Genomic DNA, 24,702 nt, shown 5'->3' with positions numbered 1-24,702 from the left:
AAAGAAAAGTGATTGTATTGCAACGGCATGGATGGAACTGGAGAGCATTATGCTAAGTGAAATAAGCCAGTCAATGAAGGAAAAATACCACATGATCTCACTCATTCATGGATAATAAAGACCATTATAAACTTATGAACAAAAATAGATACAGAGGCAGAGCTGCCTCAAACAGACTGTCAAACTGCAGTGAGCTACCTCAAACAGACTGTCAAACTGCAGTGGGAAGGCCGGGGAGGGTAGGGGGGCAGAAGGGGGGGGGGTAAGAGATCAACTGAAGGGCTTGTATGCACGTATATAAGCATAACCAATGGACATAAGACACTGGGGAGGGCCAGGGGATTGTCAAGGGTGGGGGAAAAAAGGAGACATATGTAATACCTTTTGTAATACTTTAAGAAATAAAAAAATAAAAAAAGAAAAGAAAAGTGATTGTAAATATGAAATATTAACAGGGAAAACAGGGCCCGGAATGAAGTCACACACTGCCCCCCCAACCCCCCAAGTAAATACTGTAAACATCACCTGTAGGAGACAGTGTGGGTTGAGTGGTGAGTTTGAATTCTGACTGTGAGAACTTAAAGTTGGTTAATTTTTTTGAGTATAGATTATCATCTGAAAAATGGTATGAGTAATAAAAAATGGTGACACACAGAAAAAATGTGAGGTTTAAAATATATTTTCTATATTGCCCAGCCAGCGTGGTTCAGTGGTTGCGTGTCAACCTATGAACCAGGAGGTCATGGTTGGATTCCAGGTCAGGTTGTATACCCAGGTTGCGGGTTCAGTTCCCCAGTGTGGGCGTGCAGGAGGCAGCCCATCAATGATTCTCATTATTGATGTTTCTATCTCTCCCCGCTCCCTTCTTCTCTGAAATCAATAAAAATATATTATATATAATCCCACACGTTGACTTATTCAGTTATTAGTTTTCATTTTGACTACCCCTCCCTTCTCTTCCACCACGTTCTTCTACCCCTTTCCCCTCCCGTCCTCTCCCCGCTCCCCGCCTTCCCTTCGCGCAGGCGCCCTGCGAGGCGCTGAGTCAGGCTGCGGGAGGGCTGAGCGGGCGCCGGCGGGGCGGGGCGGGGCGGGGCGGGGCGGAGCTGGCGCATGCGCGGTAGGCGGTGTCGGGGCTGGGCAGGTTTATATCCCCGAGATCAGCTGACGCCCTGCATTGCAGACTGCGGACTCCGGCGTCGCCATGTACGCTCTCTTTCTTCTAGCCGGCCTCCTGGGCGCGGGTAAGTCCCGGGAGCCCCGCCTGGGAGGGTGTCCCCAGCGGGACGTGGGCTCGCGCCCCGGAGCGGCTGTGCGGGCCTGGCCTCTCGGGTCCCCTCTGGGCTTGGCGAGGGACGCGCACTGCGCAGGCGTGTGCGCCGCGCCGGTACCTGCTGCGCGGCGAGGGGCTGCGGGAGTTGGCCGGGAGGCCGGCGGCGAAGGAGCCCCGGGCCGGACGCTTGGGGTCTGGGGCCGGGAGGCGGGGGTGAGGCGGGCGGCATCTCCTTCAGGGCTCCAGTCGGCGGCTGGGTCGGCCCGGCCCTCCCCCCAGGCTGCCCTTCCAGCCATGGGGGTGAGCCCTCCCGCGGCCGCAGCCGTGTTGTGCTCGCGCTGGGCGCACGTGATTGAGGTGGAATGGAGCCCCATCCAGTCGGACACACTGGCCCTGGGCCCCAGCTGCCACGGTTTTTAAGAGTATTGAAGTTGCAGGAGACATGGAAGCCCACTCTACCATCTTGTGTTGATGTTTGTCGTTGCACACACATATATATATATTCTTGACCCTACATCTTGAAGGTGATACGGGGTTTTTACGATCCGGATGATTTTGCAACGGAGCCCTCGTTTCACATGCTTTAAAATGTCTTTGCACAGCCATTGGCCGGTTTTAGCAGTGGCCTACATATGGGGAAAACGTAAGTATGGGAGAAGTTGAGCACATGAGTGTTCGTACACCTGTTTATTGCCCTGAAATGGTGCTGGTGGTTACGGTCATTACAGGCTCCGCAGGCAGCGCCTGGTACCAGCTGCACCGCCTTCCTGGAATTAGAAGGGACCCTAGTGCCCTCCCCAGGTCACCGTGACCTTCCCCCTAATTCTTGCTCTCACCTCTTAACCCGGTTTAAGTCATCGCGGTAAAGGGAAAGGAGTGAGATTGGGTTATGTAATCAAGTTTCTGTAGTTCGATAGTGACAGAACCAGATTTCAGTTTATAAGTGGATAGTTAAGGAGCCAGATTTTAATTTATATAACATTGACTTTTAAGTTACAAACACATTTGGGTATTTTCAGATAATAGCCCACTGAGGGAAATAAACCTGATCTTTAGGACCAGCCTACATTTCTCTTTATTAACTATGTAATTTAGGTCTAGCCTCCATTTTAAGTATCATGTAGCCATCCAAGTTTCAATAAACAGTAACCAAAGAATTAAGAAAAATACTTATAGATGAAGTAGGTTGAAGATGTTTTCCCTCATGTTCGCTTGCAGCAACTCTCAAGAATGTGTACTTAACCTTGAACCAAGCTCTTAAACTTGTTTTACTTGTAGAGGATGAAAGGTGAACTGCTTGTAAAGGTTTTTGGTTTTATAGTCCCTGAAGAAAATTTATTTCTCACTGGGGTTGATACTGCTTGTTATTTTAATGGTTGGTGTAATAAACAAAGGCTAGTCTCTAAATTTTCTATACTGATTGAAAAATTCCCCCTCCCCAGCATCCCCCCCCCCCCCCCCCCATTAAACAATTGTTCTTAGGCAGTGAGTCACGCCTCACAAGACCTTTAAGAGGTCTGAATCACTCAGATCGCCCAAAAGGATCTGAATTGATTCTTTGGAAATGTAAAATTCTCCTCTGGTTTATATGGGAAGATGGTTAACCAGAATATGAACTAAGCCAGGAGGCCTGCTTCCCAGCACACTTGGGTACATGGGAGTGTGCTGTAATGGCCTTGCGCTAACCATGCTGCCCCGCCGTTAGGGTCATGCCAAGGTCATGCTGATACAGTGTATGGATGCATTTTAATAAACACTGACTTGCCTTGACAGCTCTGGTCCTACTTTTCTGGAAATGTATTTCTAAAGTTTCTAATAAATATTGATACTGTTAGTGAAGGAGCATCGTGGTTTCGGCCGCCACCTGCTCCCCGGAGGTGCTTAGAACTTGTGGTTCCAACATGGCGCTGCTGTATGGAGCACAGTGTCATCCTGCATCTGGAGAAGCTTTATAGGTTGTGTTTTAATAATGTCCTCGTGGTGGAGACGTTTGCTTTTGAGTTGCTTTTCTACCCCTCTAGTTGCCCCTCCTTTTCCCTACCTGGAAAATAAAGGGAAGTGATGATACGTGGAGAGAATAGGGGAGTATCTGTAAGGAATGAAGACACTGAGGCCTCAGAAGTAACTCTCCCAAATCATAGGCCGCTCACCGAAGTCAGGATCAGAACCCAGGCCTCCGACTGCTTGCTCTTTTCCTAGCCTTCCATCAATACTGATCTCTTAACTTTTTACAAACATACTGGGTTGTCATTTGCCCTCAGGACACATACACATTTTAAGTGTATTACTTGATGAATTACCACTGGGTGAACATACCTACCATAAGCAGCACCCAGGGTCAAGGAATAGAGCGGGAGCAGCATCCAGAACCCCTAGGACTTTCCATGCACTACCCTGTTTACTTGCCCCAAAGGAGACAACTTTGTTAGCACCGGAGATGTAAAAACTCAGCTGCTCTTTTTGAGCTTCTTATAAAGGAATCTTACAGTAAGGCCATATTGTTGGGTGATTTCTCGTGTGGAAAATGTTAATGAGGTGACACGTGTAAAAGCATGTGGTATGGTGTGGTACGTGCCCTCGAAGCCAAGCTGCCCTGCTACTGTCACCTGTGGATGGCTAGCCAGCTGAATGGTGTTCGCCCAGCACACGCAGGGAGGCTCTGTAGGGATGCTAGGTGTATTGTGAACGAAAAAACGGTGTCCAAAAAAATGTGTACACACTTTAACAGCTGATAGCTCAATTTTGAAAAGGCAGTGTTAATAAACACTGCCTTTATAATTCAAAGTATGTTTGTACATTTTTGGGGGACACCCTACATATATTCATTTGATAGCTGCTGCTGTTTATGATGCAAGACATGAATTTATGTCATGGTCTGCTGAATATCCACAGAATTCCAGTTCTCACCTGCCAGGAATTTTGGATTAACACCCTGTTTATCAGTTTTCAATCAGTGATCAGTTTTACTCAGAAAATTAATTCATGAGGGTTTATTTGTATCAACCAAGCAAGGATTTGGTAAGTGCTTGAATTACATTTGACAAGCTGTGTCCCGTCCCTCCTGTGAGAGTTGAAGGGTATATTGGATTGAGTCATCTGGGTTTTTCTAGATTAGGGAAAGGAGAACTTGAACTTGCTCCTCCATTTTCTTCCTATTCGAAACTATGGAATGCCAAGCCGGAACTTGACAATGGGGAAGAGGAAGGGCGAACAGGGTGTTGTTGGGGGGGAAGGGGGGGGTAGTAGGGGGTGGTGGGGGGTGGTGTGGGTAACTACCTAATAAGGCATGGGAAGCTCTCCAGGCCAAAACAAGCCTCTGCTGAGCCATGGCTTTGGAGGCAGTCTTTTGCCTTGGGCATTCTAGATTACAGACGTCAGGCTCTGAGCCTTGCTCTCTGGGTTCTATTTGGCTCTGCCACCAAAAAGAAAGGTCTGGATTTTTTTTTTCTTTTTTTAAATTGATTTTAAAGTGAGAGGAAGGGAGAGGGAGAGATAGAAACATCGATGAGAGGGAGACATTGATCGGCGGCCTCCTGCACGCCCCCTACTGGAGGTCGAGTGGGAAACCTGGGCATGTGCCCTGATGGGGAATTGAACCAGCAACTTCTTGGTGTATGGGTCGATGCTCAACCACTTAGCCACACTGGCTGGGCTAGATTTTCTTTAAATCAGAAGAGAATGCTAATTACCTGCCTTAAAAAAAAATTTTAAAACGATAAATACAGTGTTTAGGGTGAAGAATTTAACTGTTGCAGAAGTACTAACTGCTTTACTTTTTGTTCATGAAGTTCCAGAAAATCATCCGAATTATGCCTTGTGTAATGGCCTGTGCACTGAAAAATAATCTCTCCAAATTTCATGGTTCTTGTGGAATTTGTAATTCGTTATGCTGAGACTGAGATGATACTGTGGAATAGAAGTTAACTATCACATTGCTGACAGCTGTGTACTCTGGGACAGGCTACTTAAACTGCTTCCCTACCTGTAATAATCATTCCTGTCTAATGGGGTTGCAGCGAGGCTTTAATAAATCACTGTATGACAGGGCTTAGGTAGTGAATACTATAAGGTGTGCTGCTATCCCAGGAGTAAAAACAGTATTGTGTTTGTCCTTGTCCCTGGCCCACCCGCACAGGGACCCTTCTCTGCCCTTGATTTTGTAGTATCTCCTGCTGTCTTGCATTTCAAAGATTGTTTTAAGTTTAATAAAACAAAATTAAATTGGCATAAATATGTATGCTGGACATAATTACTGGGCCAGGAAAACAAACCAGGGTAGGTAGTCAGCAGTTAGGAGGGAGGTGGGAGAGCAGCCCAGCAGATCAGGGCTGGTTCCTGGTAACCTGAATTCTCAGATTCTAGGCTTCTCGTTACTAATTGTGATTCCTAGGCTAAGTCTGTTTAGCCACCACCCTCCCTCTGCCCCACCTCCCTCCAGAGATAACCACCCTCCTGGACTTGATGTTTATCATCCTCCTGCAGGTCTTTTTTTTTTTTTTCTTTTAACTGATTTCGGAGAGGAAAGGAGAGGGAGAAAGAGGTAGAAACATCAGTGATGAGAGAGAATCATTGATGGGCTGCCTCCTGCAGGTCTTATACTTTCATAGATACAATGTAACCTTCATCATTTAAAAACATTTTCAGCCTGCCCTCTCAGGGATTGAGCGTAGACCTATGAATCAGGAGGTCAGGGCTCGATTCCCGGTCAGGGCACATGCCCAGGTTGCAGGCTCAATCCCCAATGTGGGGCGTGCAGGAGGCAGCCAGTCAGTGATTCTCTCTCATCATTGATGTTTCTATCTCCTTCTCCTTCCTCTGAAATAAATAAAAATATATTACAAATATGTAAAAAAATTTACAGATATTGTATATGTTAGTATTTTCTTGGCTGGTGAGGTTCATCCTCTTTGGAGGATATACCTAGGAACAGAATTGCTTAGCTGTGGATTGTACATATTTCACCTTAACTAGAAATTGCAGAATTACTCTCTAAAATGACTTTGGCAACTTATATTCCCACAAAATATGCATTTTTACTTGAATCATTAATACTTGACATCAAACTTTAAATTTTGCCAATTTGAAGAGTAAAATCCTTAGAGGTCATTTCATGCTAATCCAGATAGATCCTATTACTACCTCTTTTAAAAAAAACACAAAACTTCAAATTTTGGAATAATTTGAGATTTACTGAGAAGTTACCAAGATAGCACAGTGAGTTCCTGTGTACCCTTCACCCAGCTTCCCCTAGTGTGCACATCTTATAGAACCACTGTACATTTGTCAGAAGAAATTACCATCAGGACAGTATGTTACCGGGACTGCAAGCTTTATTTGGAATTTATCATTTTTCTCACTAATTGCATGTTTCTGTTGCAGTGTCCAACCCAGATTACCACATTGCACTTAGTGACATATTGTCTTAATCTCCTACCTCCAGCTGTTTAAAATGTAGCTGCAGAGTATTTCATTGTATAGATGTGTCAATTAGCCAGCCCTAAGTGAGTTGAATTCTAATGGCACTTCCAAATTTTAAATTGAGTTCTGGCCATATTTGGATAGATAACTGCTTTTGAAAAGAAATAATTTACATTGTAGGCCGAAACTTCATAAATAAGATCGAAGGAAATGCTATAGAGAGTTCTTTTGGCCAGTCTTACGAATGTCACTTACCCTTCAGCAGTGTGATGGCATGCTCTCCTGTGTAGCTACGTAGCTTCCTGTTAACAACTTGAAGTTTGTTTGCAAGGTCACAAGACATCTGGCCCTTGGCTGCCTCTCAAAGCTATTTTCTCCCTCCCGTCCGGTCAGGGCTGCTGTCCAGCCCCCTGGCACCTTATTGCTGCTCAGAACCGTTGCATTCTGTACTCTGCCCGTCTGAGATAAGCCAGGCGGTGTGCTCCCTCCTCTCAGGTCTCTGCTCAGATGTTGCCTAGTCGGACCCCCCCTGCTCTGTCTGCAGTGGCCATGCCATCCTGCCCTAGTCTTGCTCTTCTCTGGCTTGGCCTCATTTCTCCTCAGAGCACTCACCACTGCCTGGCATTGTGGTACCTTTATTTGCTGTCTTGATCCCTTGCTGTATCTGCAGCATGTACGGCAGTGCTCGGCACAGAGAGCTCAGTATTGCTGACCATGGTGTGAGGTGTAGCCACGTAGACGTCAACTCAGGAAGTGCTGGTGGGTTGGTGTGCATGACACTTAAATGTTAATAGTGCTAAGTCTTTTTTTTAATTAAATCTTTATTGTTCAGATTATTACATTCCTTCCTCTCCCCCCTCCCCCCTATAACTCCCCTCTACCCAGTTTCCACCCCACCCTCCACCCTCACTCCCCACCCACTGTCCTCATCCATAGGTGCACGATTTTTGTCCAGTCTCTTCCCGCATCCCCTACACCCCTTCCCCCCCCAAGAATAGTCATTCCATTCCCTTTCTATGCCCCGATTCTATTATAATCACCAGTTTATTCTGTTCATCAGATTATTTATTCACTTGATTTTTAGATTCACTTGTTGATAGATGTGTATTTGTTGTTCATAATTTGTATCTTTACCTTTTTCTTCTTCTTCCTCTTCATAAAGGAGACCTTTCAGCATTTCATATAATACTGGTTTGGTGGTGATGAACCCCTTTAGCTTTTTCTTATCTGTGAAGCTCTTTATCTGATCTTCAATTCTGAATGATAGCTTTGCTCGATAAAGTAATCTTGGTTGTAGGTTCTTGGTATTCATCACTTTGACTATTTCTTACCACTCCCTTCTGGCCTGCAAAGTTTCTGTTGAGAAATCAGCTGACAGTCGTATGGGTACTCTATTGTAGGTAACTGACTGTCTTTCTCTTGCTGCTTTTAAGATTCTCTCTTTGTCTTTTGCTCTTGGCATTTTAATTATGATGTGTCTTGGTGTGGTCCTCTTTGGATTCCTTTTGTTTGGGGTTCTCTGCGCTTCCTGGACTTGTAAGTCTATTTCTTTCACCAGGTGGGGGAAGTTTTCTGTCATTATTTCTTCAAATAGGTTTTCAATATCTTGCTCTCTCTCTTCTTGTGGCACCCCTATAATTCGGATGTTGGTACGCTTGAAGCTGTCCCATAGGCTCCTTACACTATCTTCGTATTTTCGGATTCTTTTTTATTTTTGCTCTTTTGGTTGGGTGTTTTTTGCTTCTTCGTATTTCAAATCATTGACTTGATTCTTGCAATCCTCTAGTCTGCTATTGGGAGTCTGTATAATATCCTCTATTTCAGTCAGTGTATGCTTAATTTCCAGTGGGTCCTTTATCACAACATCGAGGGTCTGACTAGATTTCTTGAGGATCTCACTACATTTATCGGCTGTCTCACCAGTCTTTTCGAGGGTCTTACTAAATTTATCGGTGGCTTCTAGAAAGTTCTTGAAAAACCTTAAAAGTGTGGTTTTGAACTCTATATCCAGTAGTTTGCTTTCCTCCATTTCTGTCATTTGTGTCCTGTTTCTTTGTCTCGCATTTTTTTTATGCTTCCCTGTGTTGATAAAGTGGTTTTCTGTGCTGAGTGTCCTCTAGGGCCCAGTGGTTCAGCCTCCCCAATTACCTGAGAAGGACACTCTTGGTGCACCCCTTTGTGGGCTTTGTGCACAGTCTTGTAGTTAAGCCTTGGTTGTTGTAGTTAACACTGGGAGGGAATGACCTCCAGGCCAATTGGCTGTGAGAATCAGCTGTGTCTGCAGTGGGAGAACTTCTATGCTGGAGACACCCCTCCAGGGCAAGACTTGCTTCAATGGGGCTTTGGTGCTCACTGGGTCTGCCCCCTGAGTGTGTCCTTTCAAGGTCTGAGGAGCTGCAAACTGGATGGTCCCACTCTGACCACTGGGCACACTTGCTCCTGGATCTCTAGGGAGGTGCTAATCTAGCCTTTGCCTGAGGCTACCCAGCAAAAGCCTCTGTGCAGGGCTTGGGCAGGACGAGTCCCACGGGATCAACAGGGTGGGGCTAGCAGTTATGGCTGCTCTCAGTCCTGCCCTCAGAGGCTCTGCTTCTCAGTGTCCCAGTAATTGCTGCAAGCCCCTTGGAGAGAAAAGTGCCCTTGAGTTCTGACCGATGCCAGACAGTCCTGCTTCTCCCGTATGAGTCTGGGTCCCCAGAGACTCGCCCGGAACTGGAGCTCAGGGCCTGAGACTCCCTCCCGATTGAAAAAGACAACCGCACCCTCAGCCGCCAGCCCGCTCCGCATGCACTCCGCACCTTAGTATTTTACTTCCCCACTGCGCGTCCTCTGAGTCTCGGTATGCTTTTCTCTTTCCTTTTAGTTGTAGAATTTCCACGCAGCCTGCCTTCCTGTGGTTCTGAATGATGTCTGTTCCGTCTTTTAGTTGTATTTTTGAAGTGGTTGTGTGAGGCAGCAAACTCCGGTGTTTACCTATGCCGCCATCTTGGTTTCCAGCTTTTTTTAAAAAAATATATATTTTATTGGTTTTTTACAGAGAGGAAGGGAGAGAGATAGAGAGTTAGAAACATCGATGAGAGAGAAACATCTATCAGCCACCTCCTGCACACCTCCTTTTTTTTTTTGTTTGTTTCATTCTTTTTTATTTATTTTATTTATTTTATTGCTTAAAGTATTACAAAAGGGTATTACATATGTGTCCTTTTTTTCCCCTGCCCTTGACATTCCCATGGCCTCCCCTACCCCCCAGTGTCTTATGTCCATTGGTTATGCTTATATGCACTGCATACCTCCTACTGGGGATGTGCCCGCAACCAAGGTACATGCCCATGACCGGAATCGAACCTGGGACCTTTCAGTCCGCAGCCGACGCTCTATCCACTGAGCAAAACTGGTTATGGCATGCTAAGTCTTTATCACAATTAAGTAAAGCATTTTCTTTTATTTACTGACATGAATTTTAAGAGATTGTGTTTAGGAGTTGACAGATCAGAGGTGACTTTGGGCTCAAGCGAAGTTCTGATGGTTACAATAGTTCAGGTTAGAAGGACCCCCAAAACTGTGCAGGGGGTTTTAGTGGGTGGTAGGGACACAGGTGTATAACATGATTTACATACCCCTGGTGGCTTTGATTTGAGATGAATCTGAAAGAGGAACCTGCTGTAAATTGAGGAAGCTGTTTCCCACCTTTTTGTTCCAGAAGTTGGTTGTTTATGAATGTTAACTCAGTGGTTCTCACATGCTTCATTTTCAGGAGCCTTAGATACTCATAAGTTACTGAGGGACCTCAGAGACCTTTTGTTTGTGGGGCTGTATCTATCGATATTTACCATCTTACAGATTAAGCTGACAAAATTTTATAAAACCCTTTAGAAATAATGATGAACCCATTACATTTAATGTGATTTTTATGAAATAAGTTTTCATAAGACACAAACATTTAGGGAGAAGATTGGCTTGCTTCACAGTTTTGCAATCTTGATAACACCTGGCTGGATTCTCAGTCTGTTGCAGTGTCACTGTCATATGCCTCATTTGTGAGTGAACGAGGGAAAAGGGCAACTTCTCAGTGGTATGAGAATTCTCACCTCATGGACCCCCTGGAAGGACCTCTGGGACCCTCAGGGTTCTCTGCACCACACTTAGAGCCACTGGTGTAGCTGATCTGTGGGAACTACAGGCATTGTAATACCTAACACTGAGTTAATTGTGTATTCAGCATTGTTCTAAGTGCCTTTTTTTTTTTTTTTTTTTGCTTAACATTGATTTAATCCAGAGCAACTGCATCAGAATGTAAGTCAAAAGTGACATGTATAGTAGACACACATGTATCTGAAACTTTAATTCATAAACAATCACGTGGGGCAAGCCTGTAACTGAATTTCCTTAGTGGGGTTTGCATGAAATCTTTTTTAGGGTATTCTTCTTCTACAAGTGTTGAGACCACCCAGCCATTTGGCAGGGATGACGTAGGGCCAGTGCCAGTTTCTGGCTCACTGCATCAACTCCCGAGCAGCACCTTGGGCTGGGTCTAGCCTTCGACCCCTGCCTGTACCTGTGCACTTGACCCTGGTGAGTACTGCCAGGGGCCACTTCATGGTCCACTTGTGGCATCTTATCTAAGGTGATTTAAGTTCACCTCTGTTCATCACCTGATAGGATGACACTTTGGAAGAAGAGCTTGGCTAGCAGGAGTTTATATTGGACTGGAGTACTCTTGAATGAACAAATAGGATTTTCTCTTTCCCAAATTAATTATGCCACCTGATAGGACTCTTGTACAGTATAAGAAGATTGCATTCTTATCCCTCAGTGTCTCAGTTATTGCACAAGGTAATTTGCCTGAGGACTCTGTATCCTTCCCCACGTAGATTTCTTGTCTTAAAATGATCTGGCTTGTGGGGAAAATTAAAAAAAAGCAAGGCGGTAGTGGGTGAGGAGAAGCAGGGAAGAAAGAACCTTTGTCTTCAATAACAGAAATAATAGCTTATCTGGGCCAGAGGTGATGGTACGGCAGCCTAGCTGAGCGAGAGCTCTATTGCCATGGATTTCTCTTGTGATAAGAGGACTATTTGGACCTTACTTTCTCCAGTTCAAGGCGGCTGCCTCTGCAGGGGTGCTATTCTGAATGATTAAATGGGCAGTGTTTCTGTTCTCTGCAGAATGTTTTCCAAAACCTTCTTTGCTGTAGAAGGTACTGTGACACAGCTCTGATCAGGTAGCTGATGTTGCTTTATCTCTTGCTCTTAGGGGATCTGAAATGTCTGACTGCAGGGGACCTGAGGTAGCTGCCGTCCCTCCTGGGGTTAGCCTCTCTTGGTTTCCTAGCAACGTGCCTGTTGCCATGGTGATACATTACTCAGAGGGCAGATCCACTGCCTTTGGAATATTTGCTCAGCTCCTTGGTGCTGAGAGGCTGCATGCATTTTCTGTTATTTCATTGGTAGCTGGACTTGAACAGCATCTAGTATGTGTTACCTAAAATATGTAAAAGGAAAAACATGTTGTATGGCTAAAATAAGACTGATTGACTTAGGAAATAGAGCGTAAGATATACCTTCTAGGAAAGGTCTTCTTCATTGTGAGGTTGCTTTTCAAAAAATCTTTAGTAATTACATTATATACACAGGCTTTTAAATAGCCTCATTGGAGGCAAGTCTTAGTAAAGACATCATTTGGAGACTCTTCTGGTGAATGAGGTAGATGATCAAGCTGGTATTTAGTTAGGCTTAGGTTTGCCTGCAGACAACAGAGACCTAGAATAGTAGTGGCTTAAATACGATAGAACTGCTCCTATGTGTCATAGGGTTTAGGAGCTGGCAGTCCAGCACGAGGCCGGTGGTTCTGCGCCCATAAGAACTCGGAGCCTCTTCTAGTTCCATGCTCTGCATCCTTGAGGTCTCGCCCCTCTTCATGGTCCATCATGCTTGCTAAGGGTCCAGCCATCACACTTGTCTTTAAAGGGGTGGTAACCTCTGCTAACATCCCATCAGCAGCACGTGGTTTCATGGCCGAGCATGCTGTGAAGGAGACTGGGAAGTGTAGTTTTAACCGTGGCAGCTGTGTGTGTAGCTGACAGGACTGAAGAATAGATGCAGGGAGCACCTTGTCGTCTCTGCCACAAGTTTGGGCAATAACTGTTCCCCTGAAACAGATTGCAAAGTTTAACTATTTTTCTGACTCGAATTGAATTATGCCACAGAATAAAAATGAATGTGAATGCCTCTCCTCAGTCGTCCTTCCCCTCAGGCTCACCGCAGCAATTCTGTACAAGTCCTTCAGCTTCGTAGCGACTGGCAGTCTTGTGCTTTCTCATTAATCTTCACAGAATTCCTGAGAAAGGGCACTCCTAGTTTCCACAGTTTGCAGGTAATTGTGGTGCAAGTAAGTTGTCCGGGTCTTGGCTTTAGAGGCCAGCAGAGCAGGGGGTTCACTCAGGTCTGCCTGTGCCCACACTCAGGCAGCAATCTTGTTGCCATGTTGCCTCCTCACCTTTCTAGTAGAGGAGAGGCTTCTAAGGTGGGTTCCACAATAATGTGAACTACGGCAACTTTATTGGGATCAGAGGAAAATCAGCCTGTAACTCCAATTTCATGGCCTACTGAAAGCATTTCACCTGTGGTTCTGTGGGTGCTTGCTGGCACTTCTCATTCTTGCTCATACGGGACTTCTTATGAAGCACCTAGGCCAGCCGTGGGCAAATTACGGCCCGTGGGCCGGATCCAGCACGTTTGAAATGAATAAAACTAAAAAAAAAAAAAAAGACCGTACCCTTTTATGTAATGATGTTTACTTTGAATTTATATTAGTTCACACAAACACTCCATCCATGCTTTTGTTCCGGCCCTCCGGTCCAGTTTAAGAACCCATTGTGGCCCTCGAGTCAAAAAGTTTGCCCACCCCTGACCTAGGTACACAGTATCGACTCTTGGGCTCATTACAAGTGTGGCTGTGACTCCCGGGTCTTGAATTTAGTGCCAACCACTTCGGAGGTTGCTGGGATACAGTGCAGCGCTCCAGGTCCTTGAGCTGCCACTTAATTCCTGATTAAGTGTAAACAAGTAGAGCAGCCCTGATTCAGCTGACTGTGGAGCACCTATTCTGGGCAAGGTAATGGGCCAGAGAAAGGGCCTGTTGCTACCACAGATGATGATAATGATGATTATAATGATCATGGCATTTTAAAATACCAGAGAGATGATGGTGAGGGCATAATAGTGGGGAGGGATAGTATTCTGGTCCTTGAAAGCGTAATTTTACCTTGATTCTCACAGTTCACTGACACCAGTGGCTTTATCTTCATTTCATAGAAGAAAAACAAGCTCAGAAGGGCAGTGAATTGCTTGGGGTCATTTGGGCAGGACTGGGAGCCAGATCCTTTTCCTTTTCAGTGTGCCACATTTAATCAAGAAGGCGGGTAAATCGCCTGACGAGTCTCACTCTAGAGACTCCAGGCTTAGTTCCTTTTCACAAGAAGTCATCATAGGAGCACCTAAAACACTCGGCCCTGCTGAACTCTCCCTCCTCCCGGGCTACGTGGCTAGCCCGCTGTGGCAGCCATCTCAATACAGGAAAATTCCATTGTAATCTGTGTTGGATAAGTGACCTGCCTGTGGAATGAATGGTTTATTTTCTTCTAGGCCTGGAGAGTAAAAAGGGAACAGAGCACCCACCCCTTCCCCCGGGAAATATGAGTGAAGTCTTTTAAAAGCCCATCTCAATAGCCCGAAACTTGCTGTAGGGTTTCAGATCTCTGAAATGCTACTTTCTCTCAGCTCAGCCTGTCAGAGTTTTGCCACTGAGGGCCTGGGTGCCAGGCCTTTCAGCTGAGAAGCAGAGTGCTTGATTCACGGAGTATGTGCATGTCGTAACAGGACACATTTAATCAGAAGCCCCCAGGGGTCAGGCAGACATTCGAAGAACTTTCTTAGAGTTCAGCATCTTACCCCAGAGAAGGAAGTTGGTATCTGGGGGCAGAATGTGGGAGGGGGAGAAAGAGATGAAACCTCAGCTGGCAGCGTTTTGAGAAATTACTCCGCAGAACGCGGTTTAGGTAGTTTTTATATATTTGGTATGTGTTCATCCTGGAAATGTCCTTTGCCTCGCTATTTAAGAATTAAGACTTGTAGCTCCTGTGAGGTCTTCTGGCCCCGCTCGCCACTCAGGATCCCTCTTACACAGAATTAATTCCTCATGGGTTGGGCATTTTGTTTTGCTTGGTTGCCTGTGCTGTTGGAGAGCTCATCACTTAATGGGGGAAGCCATTCCCTTTTTATATTCCTGAGGATGCTAAGTGTGTTCCTTACCTTACACTGTGGTCTGCTTCCCTAACCTCTGCTCATTGCTCATTGCTCTGAGGTCTGGGGTCTGAGACCACACAGAACAGATCTGCTCTCATGTGGTAAGTAGGTGTCTACACCTTTGAAAGTGACTGTGTACCTCCAGAACATTCTCCCAGGTAAACACTTCCAGTCTTCCAAGGAGCTCAGGAGTGGTGTCACGTGCCTTCACCTTCCCGACCGCTGTACTTGATGCCATTTCACGGAAGCAAAGCACGCAGCTGTGTTCTGCCTTTCCCGTGGCCTGTGCCCTGCCCTCCACGCACGTTGGCTAGGGCAGCGCAGCTTCTGACCACCTCCATCCTTGTTTTTTGGTTCTTGCTAAGCCTAAGACAGCAGTTTTCAACCTTTTTCATCTCATGGCACACACAAGCTAATTACTAAAATTCTGTGGCACACCAAAAAATATACTTTTGCCAATCTAACAAAAAAAAGTTTAATTTTGATTGATTTACAAAAAAATAGAATAGTAATTAGCTACCCTTTTTGCTTCAAAGTGACTTTTAAAAAAAATTAGGAACTCATGGTTGTACATAAGGATTTCTGGTACCAAGAATTAACCAATCAGATCCATCCTTATTACGTGACATGACAAATAAGATGCAAGTCTATTTACATTTATGGTTCAGGACAGGGCATTCACATGGAAGGCTATTGTTGTGTTGGCTGTTGTCACTTTTTAATTTGACAATCTAAGGGAAAAGAGGTCAGTGCCCCTCGCTGAATCGTCAGGCATTGCATGTTTTAAAACTTGTGGCACACGGGTTGAAAACCACTGGCCTAAGAGACTTCATGTTTCAGTTGAAACCTGTGAGTTTCATTTTCTTGGCTCTCGTATTTTGGAATTTTTTTGTTAGCCTGTTAGCCCTTGCAGCCACCATTCTGGCTTGGACATTTTGGAATGACCTCTCATTGTAGTTAGGAGCCCCGTCAGCGGAATCTCCGATCTCTTTTCAGTCTTCTGCCTGATCATGCCCCATCATGCCCGCCTGTGGAGACACACACTGAAGTCATTTCCCACAGGATGGACTCATCACTCGGTGCTTAGTGTGCCAGATGATGTCTTTCCCATGTGCCCGAGGTCTGTCTTTGCAGCCTGGCCCCTGCCACTTCCCTTTGCCCCACTCTTGAAAAGACAAAGGAGAACTCTTCCCCTCTGACAAGGAGAACTGCTCTGCCTGGGAATGCTCAGCAGTTTCCCCTGTGTCCTCTCCACTTAGCCAGTCTTTGATGTCTCCATCTTTTAGGTGCCAGTTCAAACTTATTTCAAAGAAGCCACCTCTAGCTCCCCTAGGCAGGTAGTGTCTTTGCTGCTTTGTGTATGCGGCCCCCTGCTTGTCTGTTTTGCTTTTAGGGTTTGTCCTTCCCACTGCGGGGTCAAAGAGCGCACATCTGTTTAATTAAGTGTCCCACCCGGAAGGTCTGAACTTGGCCCAGTGAGTGCAGTTGGCAATCCACTCCAGAGCTTCCAGTGCACAGCTGGGGTTGTGGTGCCTGAGAGCCCCCTGAATTGGTGAGGATTTTGTGTATAAATAAATTTTTTGGGACCCGGCCAGTGTGGCTGAGTGGTTTAGTCTCACCCTATGAATCAGTAGATCACAGTTTGATTCCCGGTCAGGGCACATGCCTGGGTTGTAGGCTTGATCCCCAGTGGGGGGCAGGAGGCAGCTGATCACTGATTCTCTCTCATCATTGATATTTCTATTTCTCCCTCTCCCTTTCTATAAAAATATATAATTTCCTGGGGATGCGTCCCCCCATATTCTGATATGCTATTTGCTTCCCTCAGATCGGCTCCCAAAATGAGCACCTGAGGTAGCTCACTGGTGTCACCAGGCTTGTGTTTCAGCCTCGCATTACCAATCCTGAGGACACGCAGTTATCTCTGTGTGTGTCAGTGTGCATTGGGTCGTCTTTGGAAGTCACATCTGCTGTCCACCACTGCATCACTGGCTCACTCAGCTTTCCTGGGAGCTTAGTACTGCTTGAATCTGGCACATGTTTTCCCATGGAAACCAAATTTCAAACCACCAGCTTTTGGAATGTGGCTAGTTGAGTGTGTGAATTGGTTGTGGTGGTGATTTTGCCTCCCAAGGAGCAGGGAAGGCTGTAACCCGGGCAGCACATGAATAATGCATTTGCTGGTCTCTGAAAGGGTGAATGCAGATAACTTGGCTTGAGCTTTGTGCGGGAACCGTGACAGTCTGTGTGTGAGTGGTTTGTGGAACCAGCTCTGGCTGAACAGCTAGTGATAGTAGCATTTCAGTCCTTTCCCTCCTTCTCCTGAAGGGAGAGCACCTGCTGACCTCCCTGTGTTGTGTACTGTGTGCGCGCACCTGTGTGTCTAGAATCCCCGTGCCCTCTCGGCGTGCAACCTGGGCGTGACTCCTGAGGCGGTAAATCTATTTTTTAGGTGGCTGTAGTTGTCTTCTCTGACAGTAGGAAACCACGGTGCTGTCTGCTGGAGTTTGCCCCTGTACAGTGGTCCCTCTCCATGTAGCTGAGGTAACCTGTTGTTTCCTAGTGAGGTTTTCCCATTTTCAGTTTCACAATCAAGGATACCTTAAGCCTCTTAAATATAGGAACTCTTAAGGTAGTTTATAAAATATTTTTTTGAAAATTATACATACATAACATAACATTGGGAGTTTAATAATTCAGCTAACTACCCTGCTTTGTTATTCTTTTCTGATTTTTGTATAATTCATGTAACATCATATTCTTGAATTTTTCTATTATACATTATCTTTATATTTAACAGCTACTTAATATTTTAATAAGAATGTCATTAGTTTTTCTATTTTTGTCTAAGTTGCATCTATGTTTTTTAGTATTGTAAATTAAACTGAATAATTATATTTATGCATATCATATTGTACCTATTGAATTGCATGTATACCTAGACGTGGATTACTTTTATTTTTTAAAATATATTTTTATTGATTTCAGAGAGGGAGAGGAGAGAGAAACATCAATGATGAGAGAGAATCATTGATCAGCTATCTCCTGCATGCCCCACACTGGGGATTGAGCCCGCACCTGGGCATATGCTCTTGACCGGAATCGAACCCAGGACCCTTCAGTCTACAGCCTATGCTCTATCCACTGAGCAAAACCAGCTAGGGCTAGAAGTGGATTACTTTAAAAAAAATTAGTTTTCATTGACAGTATTACAGATGTCCCCCATTTTTACATCCTTTGTCCCCCTGTACCCAGCAGAAGTGGATTACTTTTTGAAGAGGGACTTTTTTGTTTTTCTTCCCTGGGACAATTTAAAAAAAAATAATTCTTCATTGTTGAAAGTATTACATATGTTCCCTTTATTCCCCCATTGATCCCCTCCAGCCCCAGGCCCCCATTGATCCCCTCCAGCCCCAGGCCCTCGCCGCCCCATTGTCTGTGTCCATGGGTTATGCATACATGCACACCGGGTCCTTGGTTGATAACCTCTCTCTCCCCCCCCACCTTCAAAGAGGGTTATTTTTTCCTTTCTTGAAATATATTAGTATAGTAAGAAATACTAGGCCCTGACCAGGTGGTTCAGTTGGTTAAAGCATTGTCTTAATACACCAAGGTTGCAGGTTCGATCCCAGTCAGGGTACAGCCAGTGAATGCATAAATAAGTGGGACAACAAATCAGTGTTTCTCTTTCCCTTCCTCCCTCCTCCTCTCTCTCCTTCTCTGTCTCTCTCAAATCAATAAATGAAAACAAACAAAACCCGTTACATTGCTGTCAGTGTTATAAGAATGCAGAAATATGGCACCTTTAATCTGCATTTCTCTAGTGATGTTGAACCTCTGTTTCCTAATCCCATTTCTGTGCATGTGACTCCTGCCCAAGTCCTTTTCTCATTATTGCAGTAGAGGAAACGCCGTGCACCTGGCTCTGAGTGGACACGTTCACTTTGATATATGTGGTCTTGCTTTTTTGCCAGTAAACTTGTTTATGTGCAAAAGCAAAAACTCATGCAATTAGGTTTGTAAAGAGCTTTTTCTATTGGAACATTAAGAATCATTTTTCTGTGCAATAAGGATCTGAATCTTGGTGTTTTTCCCTATAGATTAAAAACAAACACTTTGGCTGATTTTCATTCTACAGAAGTTAAAAATCTGTATTTACATGTCTCGTGATTTCTTTCATTGCATCATGAAATGTTTATTTAAGGTTATAAAGACTAAAAGGTCTGATACTCCCTAGTTATGGCTTAAAAATAGTTTGAGAGGAAAAAAATGAACCAGATATATTAGTCCCTTCCAGCCTGTGACTTATATGACAGCACAACTCCTTGTCTGGGTGTGGGGCCTCTGGTTGGCATTTCGTGTAGCTGGGCGAGGGGCCAAGCTGGCGTCCAGCTAAATGCCAGGACTAGCTAACCCTTAATCCTGGGTTAGCCAGTGCGGTGGACCTGTGTGGGCAACGAGCCACCTCCTCACCATGGTTTTCCTTTTATTTATTTATTTATTTGCTTATTTTTTAATGGTTTTCCTTTCAGCTGCAGCCAGCCCTGTCCTGGGCCTGAAAGAATGCACCAGAGGCTCAGCAGTGTGGTGCCAGAACGTGAAGACGGCAGCCGACTGCGGGGCCGTGAAGCACTGCCTGCAGACCGTCTGGAACAAGCCGACAGTGGTGAGCGCCCTTAATGATGTGCTGCATCCCTTTGTGGTGTCTGTAACCACTGCCATTTGCAAAGCACTTTCTCTTGCCTCATTTTGTGTGCCTCTCACGGTGACCCTGCGAGGGAGGCAGGACCTGTAGGTGGGTGTACCATTGTCACAGAGGGAGTGGAGGCTGGAGAGGTTCAGATTTCCTTCCCCCCAGGTCACCCAGTCCCTTGGTGATGGAGGTGGACGAGGTCCTCCCATGCCCACGCTCTGTGTTCCTTGCTGCCCCCTAGGCCTCGGTGCAGGACCCACCTCATCACCCAGATAGGGACCAGCAGGTTCACAGCCCCCATTTCCAGAACTGGGCACACGAGGATGGCTTTCGTTCTTGGTCACTCACTCAGAATCGAGATGCTCATAAGCTTTTCAGACCTTTTTGATGTTTTCTTTCTCTGCCTGTCATAGCTTTCTGTTTGGGCCACTGGTTCAGACCCTAGAACTTTAGTAGATATTTAAGATTTTATTTCCAGCTATAATCAAACCACCTTTTTTCATCCAAAGGATGTTAAATATAGCATAGTCATGTGGGCTCTTAGCACACATGGGGGAATACTCTCAGATGACAAACCTCAAGTGTGTTCTTCACGTGACCCGAACCTTCAGGGAGGCACCAAGCTTTGCAGGTGCTCTTGGCTCTCTCTGGGATGTACCTTGTGGTGCAGGCCAGGTTTGACTGAGTGGAGTTCAAGTTCTAAAACTCGTCAGTGGCCCGTAGAACTCAGAGAAAAATATTTAACACCGCTCTTGACGAAATATTTTCTGAATTCACTGGAAAACTGCCCTCGTGGCCAGTTACTTTCAGATTTGGTCTCTAATTTGCTTCTGATCTTGTTTTTAATACTGCTTTCACTTTCCAAGTTTAATTGTGTCAGGCGAGGACTTTAGATCCTTCTCTCTTGATGGACAGTGTCGTGAACGATGCCTGGCCCCATGCACATGATTAGCCTGGCTAGGTCCAAAGGTTCCAGTTGGTTTCTCTGAATGCAGCTAAGTTCACAGGTATTCCCCAGTCTCACCCAGACATGTCAGTTCCTTCTTCCTGGGTTGAAAATACACTGAGTGGCCAGATTATTATGACCACCTGACGTTTGTAGGCAAATTAGCTATAATTTCGCGCTGACGTTGCTAGAGGGCCAGATCATTATAAACGTCTGAATGGCACAACATACCTAAGTATTGTTGCTGATCAAGTTCATCCTATCATGTTGATGGCGTATCCCAATGGAGATGGCTTCTTCCAACAAGACAATGCGCCATGCCACGGTGCTCGTATTGTGCAGGAGTGGTTTCAAGAACATGAGGGAGACTTTACCTTGCTTAGGTGGCCCCACAATCACCAGATCTCAATCCAATTGAGCATTTGTGGGATGAAGTTAAAAGAGCCATCAGGGAGCTGGTTCCACAACCATCCAATCTCACAGAACTGGACAGTGCTATTCATCAGGCATGGTGTCAGATTCCTTGCATCACCTTTCCACATCTCGAGGAGTCAATGCCAAGAAGAATCGCCACAGTATTAAAGGCAAAAGGTGGCCCAACGACGTACTGATGGGGTGGTCATAATAATCTGGCCACTCAGTGTAGTTGATATCAAATAGGGAGCTCCCCAGGAACTTTGAGAACCAGCCAGATTTCCCAGAGTCCTGGGCCATGCAGGCCCTGGGTGCCTAGGCTTGTCAGAAGACTTGTCCTGTCCCTAAGCTCTGGAGTGGTGACAGCTTCCATGCAAATGCAGCACTGACAAGGCAGACAAAGGCAGACGGAGTGCAGGTAGCAGCGCCAGGTGGGTGCGCAGACGCACAGTGTCTGGCTGGGGCTTGCTTCGCTGCCCGCCCCTGTAACTGGTGCTGGTACTGGCCCGTGACGCCGCTTTGCCTTCCCGAGTTTCTCTGGTTCCTGCTGCTCTGACTTTCACCTTTCTGCGCCTGTTGCCTCACAGAGCGGCTGTGAGCAGTGAGAGGAAATTTGGCTTGTACTGTGCGCACTGGGTAAGGTGCTGAGGCGTAGAGGGTGCGAGAAAAGGGTGTCTGCCTGGTAGAAGCAGTACTGTGGTCAGCCACACCTAATCCTTCCTCCCTGGCGTCCGAGTGCTTCCTGTTTAGGTTGGGAACCAGGCTGTGCCTGTGTCAGATGTGGCCACGGTCACGTCCCTGGGGTTTTCAGCTGTGTGTGGTGCGAGTTACGTCCTACAAATACAGATCTCTCCCTCGTGTTCTTTCCTCTCAGAAATCCCTTCCCTGTGACGTGTGCAAAGATGTCATCACCGCAGCTGACAACATGTTGAAAGAGAATGCCACTGAGGTAAATGCCACATGTGTGTGTGACTGAGTGGTGGGACCCTCAGTGTGTGACTGAGTTGTGGCCACGTGATCAGTTGCTTAAAAGCTGTGACTTGGGAGGAGATGGGGGTGGGGTGGGGTGTGTGTCTAACGAGGAAACAAGGAATGATCTGGGTCCAGGTAGGATATAATTTAGTCCTGTGGGCCACGTACTGCTTCTGTCCTAGTTCTTCCGCTTGCGGCGCCCACCCCACCCAATTTTTGAAAAATGTAAAAACCATCCTTAGCCACAGGCTGCACAAGGACAGGCCGTGGGCCCCAGCTTGCTCCCCGACCCCAGGTGTTCAGTGCCAAGTCCATTGGGATTCTGTGGCACATGTGTTAACCTTCGGGTCCCTCTGGCTGTCTCTGCTCCCTGTGCCTATGAGACTGCTGTCGGAGGATTGCCCCATTGATGTGACGAGCCACGGCTCCCACTCGCCGCCTCCCAGGTCCCCTTCCCTGAGGGTGGCTGCTTTCAGTCGTCACTCTTCTGGGAGCTGTGAGGGCCTCTTGCTCTCAGCCCGTCTGTAGAAAAGTGCACACTGACCTGCCCCTTGCCCGTGTTCTCTAGCAAGAGATCCTCGTGTACTTGGAGAAGACCTGCGACTGGCTTCCTAAGCCGGACATGTCGGCCTCATGCAAGGAGATGGTGGACACCTACCTCCCAGTCATCCTGGACATGATTAAAGGACAGATGGTATGTGCTGGGGAATAGTTCTTCCTTCAAGGCAGTGCTGGGGCCCAGGGAAGTGCCAGACCAGGAGAGAGGGATTAAAAGGGCAATCCATTCATACCTGTGGGCTTTCTCAGCCTCTTGACTACAGTTCTAACATCCAGAATGCCTCTGGCACGGCAGAACACTCTGCCTGTAACTTTCAGGGTTGGGTAGGGCACAGAAATGGGGACTTACAGGATTAATGAAGGGGCTAAACTGGCATACATTTGTAGGTGCTGATTTATAACTCCTGTGGGATCTTTTGAGCAAGCAATTCATTTCATTTGTGTGATTTTTATCCTAAGGATTAAGTCAGGGAATTTACTTGTGGGTTCAGCCACAAGGAAGCTCAGTGTTCATTCAATAAGTACCTGCTGTGTGTGAACCATGTGCCAGAGGTGGTGTTTTCAGCGATGAGCAAGGAATTTGGAAAGACCCTAACAAAGAGGAGGGGCTTAAAAAACTGAGAGGCCACTGTGGGACCACGTGCAGCAGGAAGTCCCTGGGTTTCAGGAGGGGGTGCCATGGTTATAGGTACCTTTTTGAGGCAGTTTGGTCTAGATCCCACCCATTGGAGCTGAAAGAGGGGAAGCTGGCAGAACATCAGGCGTCAGATGTGCTGGGGGCAGTGCAGGTGGACAGATGCATATTATTTAGAGGGTGAATGGACTAGACTTGTTTTTGGAGGGGATGTCTTCCAGGTTTCTGGCTTGAACTGCAGGGAGAAAGGTGCTTAGGCCATTGCTGAAATAGAGGTGGAGGGGGAGGGGTTGGCGGTTGAGTCTGAGATGCCTGTGAACTGGGTGTGCATGCGGGAGGCCAGCTAAGAGAAGGAAGGGGGACTCTCTCCTTTTCCTCTGGGGAGAGGGTTTCCAGCTGGACTTCTTTCCCCACCAGAGCCAGCCCGAGGAGGTGTGCTCCGCGCTCAGTCTCTGCGAGTCTCTTCAGAAGCACCTGGCAGAGCTCAATCGCCAGAAGCAGCTCGAGTCCAATAAGATCCCAGAACTGGACATGGCGGAGATGGTGGCGCCCTTCATGGCCAACATCCCCCTCCTCCTCTACCCTCAGGGCGGCCCCCGCAGAGAGCCCCAGCCGAAGGTAAGGCAGCGCTCCCTCGGGGCTCCCTTCGGGTTGGATTGGAGTGTGTGCTGCTTGAACTAGGGGCTCTGGCAGCAGTCAGCCTGGAAATGGTTGTGCCATGCAGTTGCTGAAGAACCTGGGTATTTACATTAAGCTAAATTAAAAAAATGGGGTTTTTAAACATGCAAACATTTCCCCCCTTCCTATTAAATTTTACTAAAATCAGTGCCCATTTGATTTTAAAACTGTCAACAATTTTAGCGCCTGTGAAAACACATCATTCACTGCTCAGGGAGTCACACCCAGTGCTGAGGGGGCGAGCGCGGGAGGCACTTTTCCTAGGAATTTGAATCCCCTTAGTGACTACAGGAGCGCACAGTGTTGACAGCCTCCCCTCCCCGTCTCTGTAGGCTGGTGGGGATGTTTGCCAGGACTGCGTCCAGATGGTGACCGACATCCAGAATTCCGTGAGGACCAACTCCACCTTTGTGCAGGCCTTGGTGGAACATACCCGGGAGAAGTGTGACCTCTTGGGGCCTGGCATGGCCGACATGGTGAGCCTTGTCTCTTTGTGGGCTCTGGGGACGGGAGGGGGCAGACCCCATGAACTTCACTTCCTGGGGCACCATGTATAAAGTTCATCCTAGGAGCTCTGAGGACAAGATGTTCAGACAAGTCCCATTTCCTTTAACTAGAAAACAGCTGGAACAGGTGGTAGGCACTTACATACTGGTTGGGTATTTACCTTTGTATATGTAACAGAATTCGTGGGACAGTCTAGGGCAGCGGTTCTCAACCTGTGGTCGCGACCCCTTTGGCGGTTGAACGACCCTTTCACAGGGGCCGCCTAAGACCATCCTGCATATCAGATATTTACATTACGATTCATAACAG

The 24,702-nt window shown here is 46.5% G+C and overlaps 1 protein-coding gene across 3 annotated transcripts in view; it reads left to right on the top strand.

Annotated features, from left to right (window-relative positions):
- The first annotated feature begins 1,098 nt into the window (after positions 1-1,098).
- Positions 1,099-24,702, top strand: part of LOC118670117 (prosaposin) — a 35,401-nt gene continuing 11,797 nt past the window's right edge. For all 3 annotated transcript variants that reach the window (XM_036337006.1, XM_036337005.1, XM_036337004.1), the window contains exons 1-6: positions 1,099-1,244; positions 19,524-19,657; positions 21,919-21,993; positions 22,585-22,710; positions 23,626-23,826; positions 24,219-24,362. In XM_036337006.1, coding sequence (XP_036192899.1) covers positions 1,205-1,244; positions 19,524-19,657; positions 21,919-21,993; positions 22,585-22,710; positions 23,626-23,826; positions 24,219-24,362 — 720 coding nt within the window. In that variant the 5' untranslated portion in view covers positions 1,099-1,204. The remainder of the gene's footprint in view (positions 1,245-19,523; positions 19,658-21,918; positions 21,994-22,584; positions 22,711-23,625; positions 23,827-24,218; positions 24,363-24,702) is intronic.

The sequence above is a fragment of the Myotis myotis genome, unplaced genomic scaffold (assembly GCF_014108235.1).
Source record: "Myotis myotis isolate mMyoMyo1 unplaced genomic scaffold, mMyoMyo1.p scaffold_m19_p_15, whole genome shotgun sequence".
In the NCBI taxonomy this organism is placed as follows: Eukaryota; Metazoa; Chordata; class Mammalia; order Chiroptera; family Vespertilionidae; genus Myotis; species Myotis myotis.
This window is presented reverse-complemented; position numbering and strand designations above follow the sequence as displayed.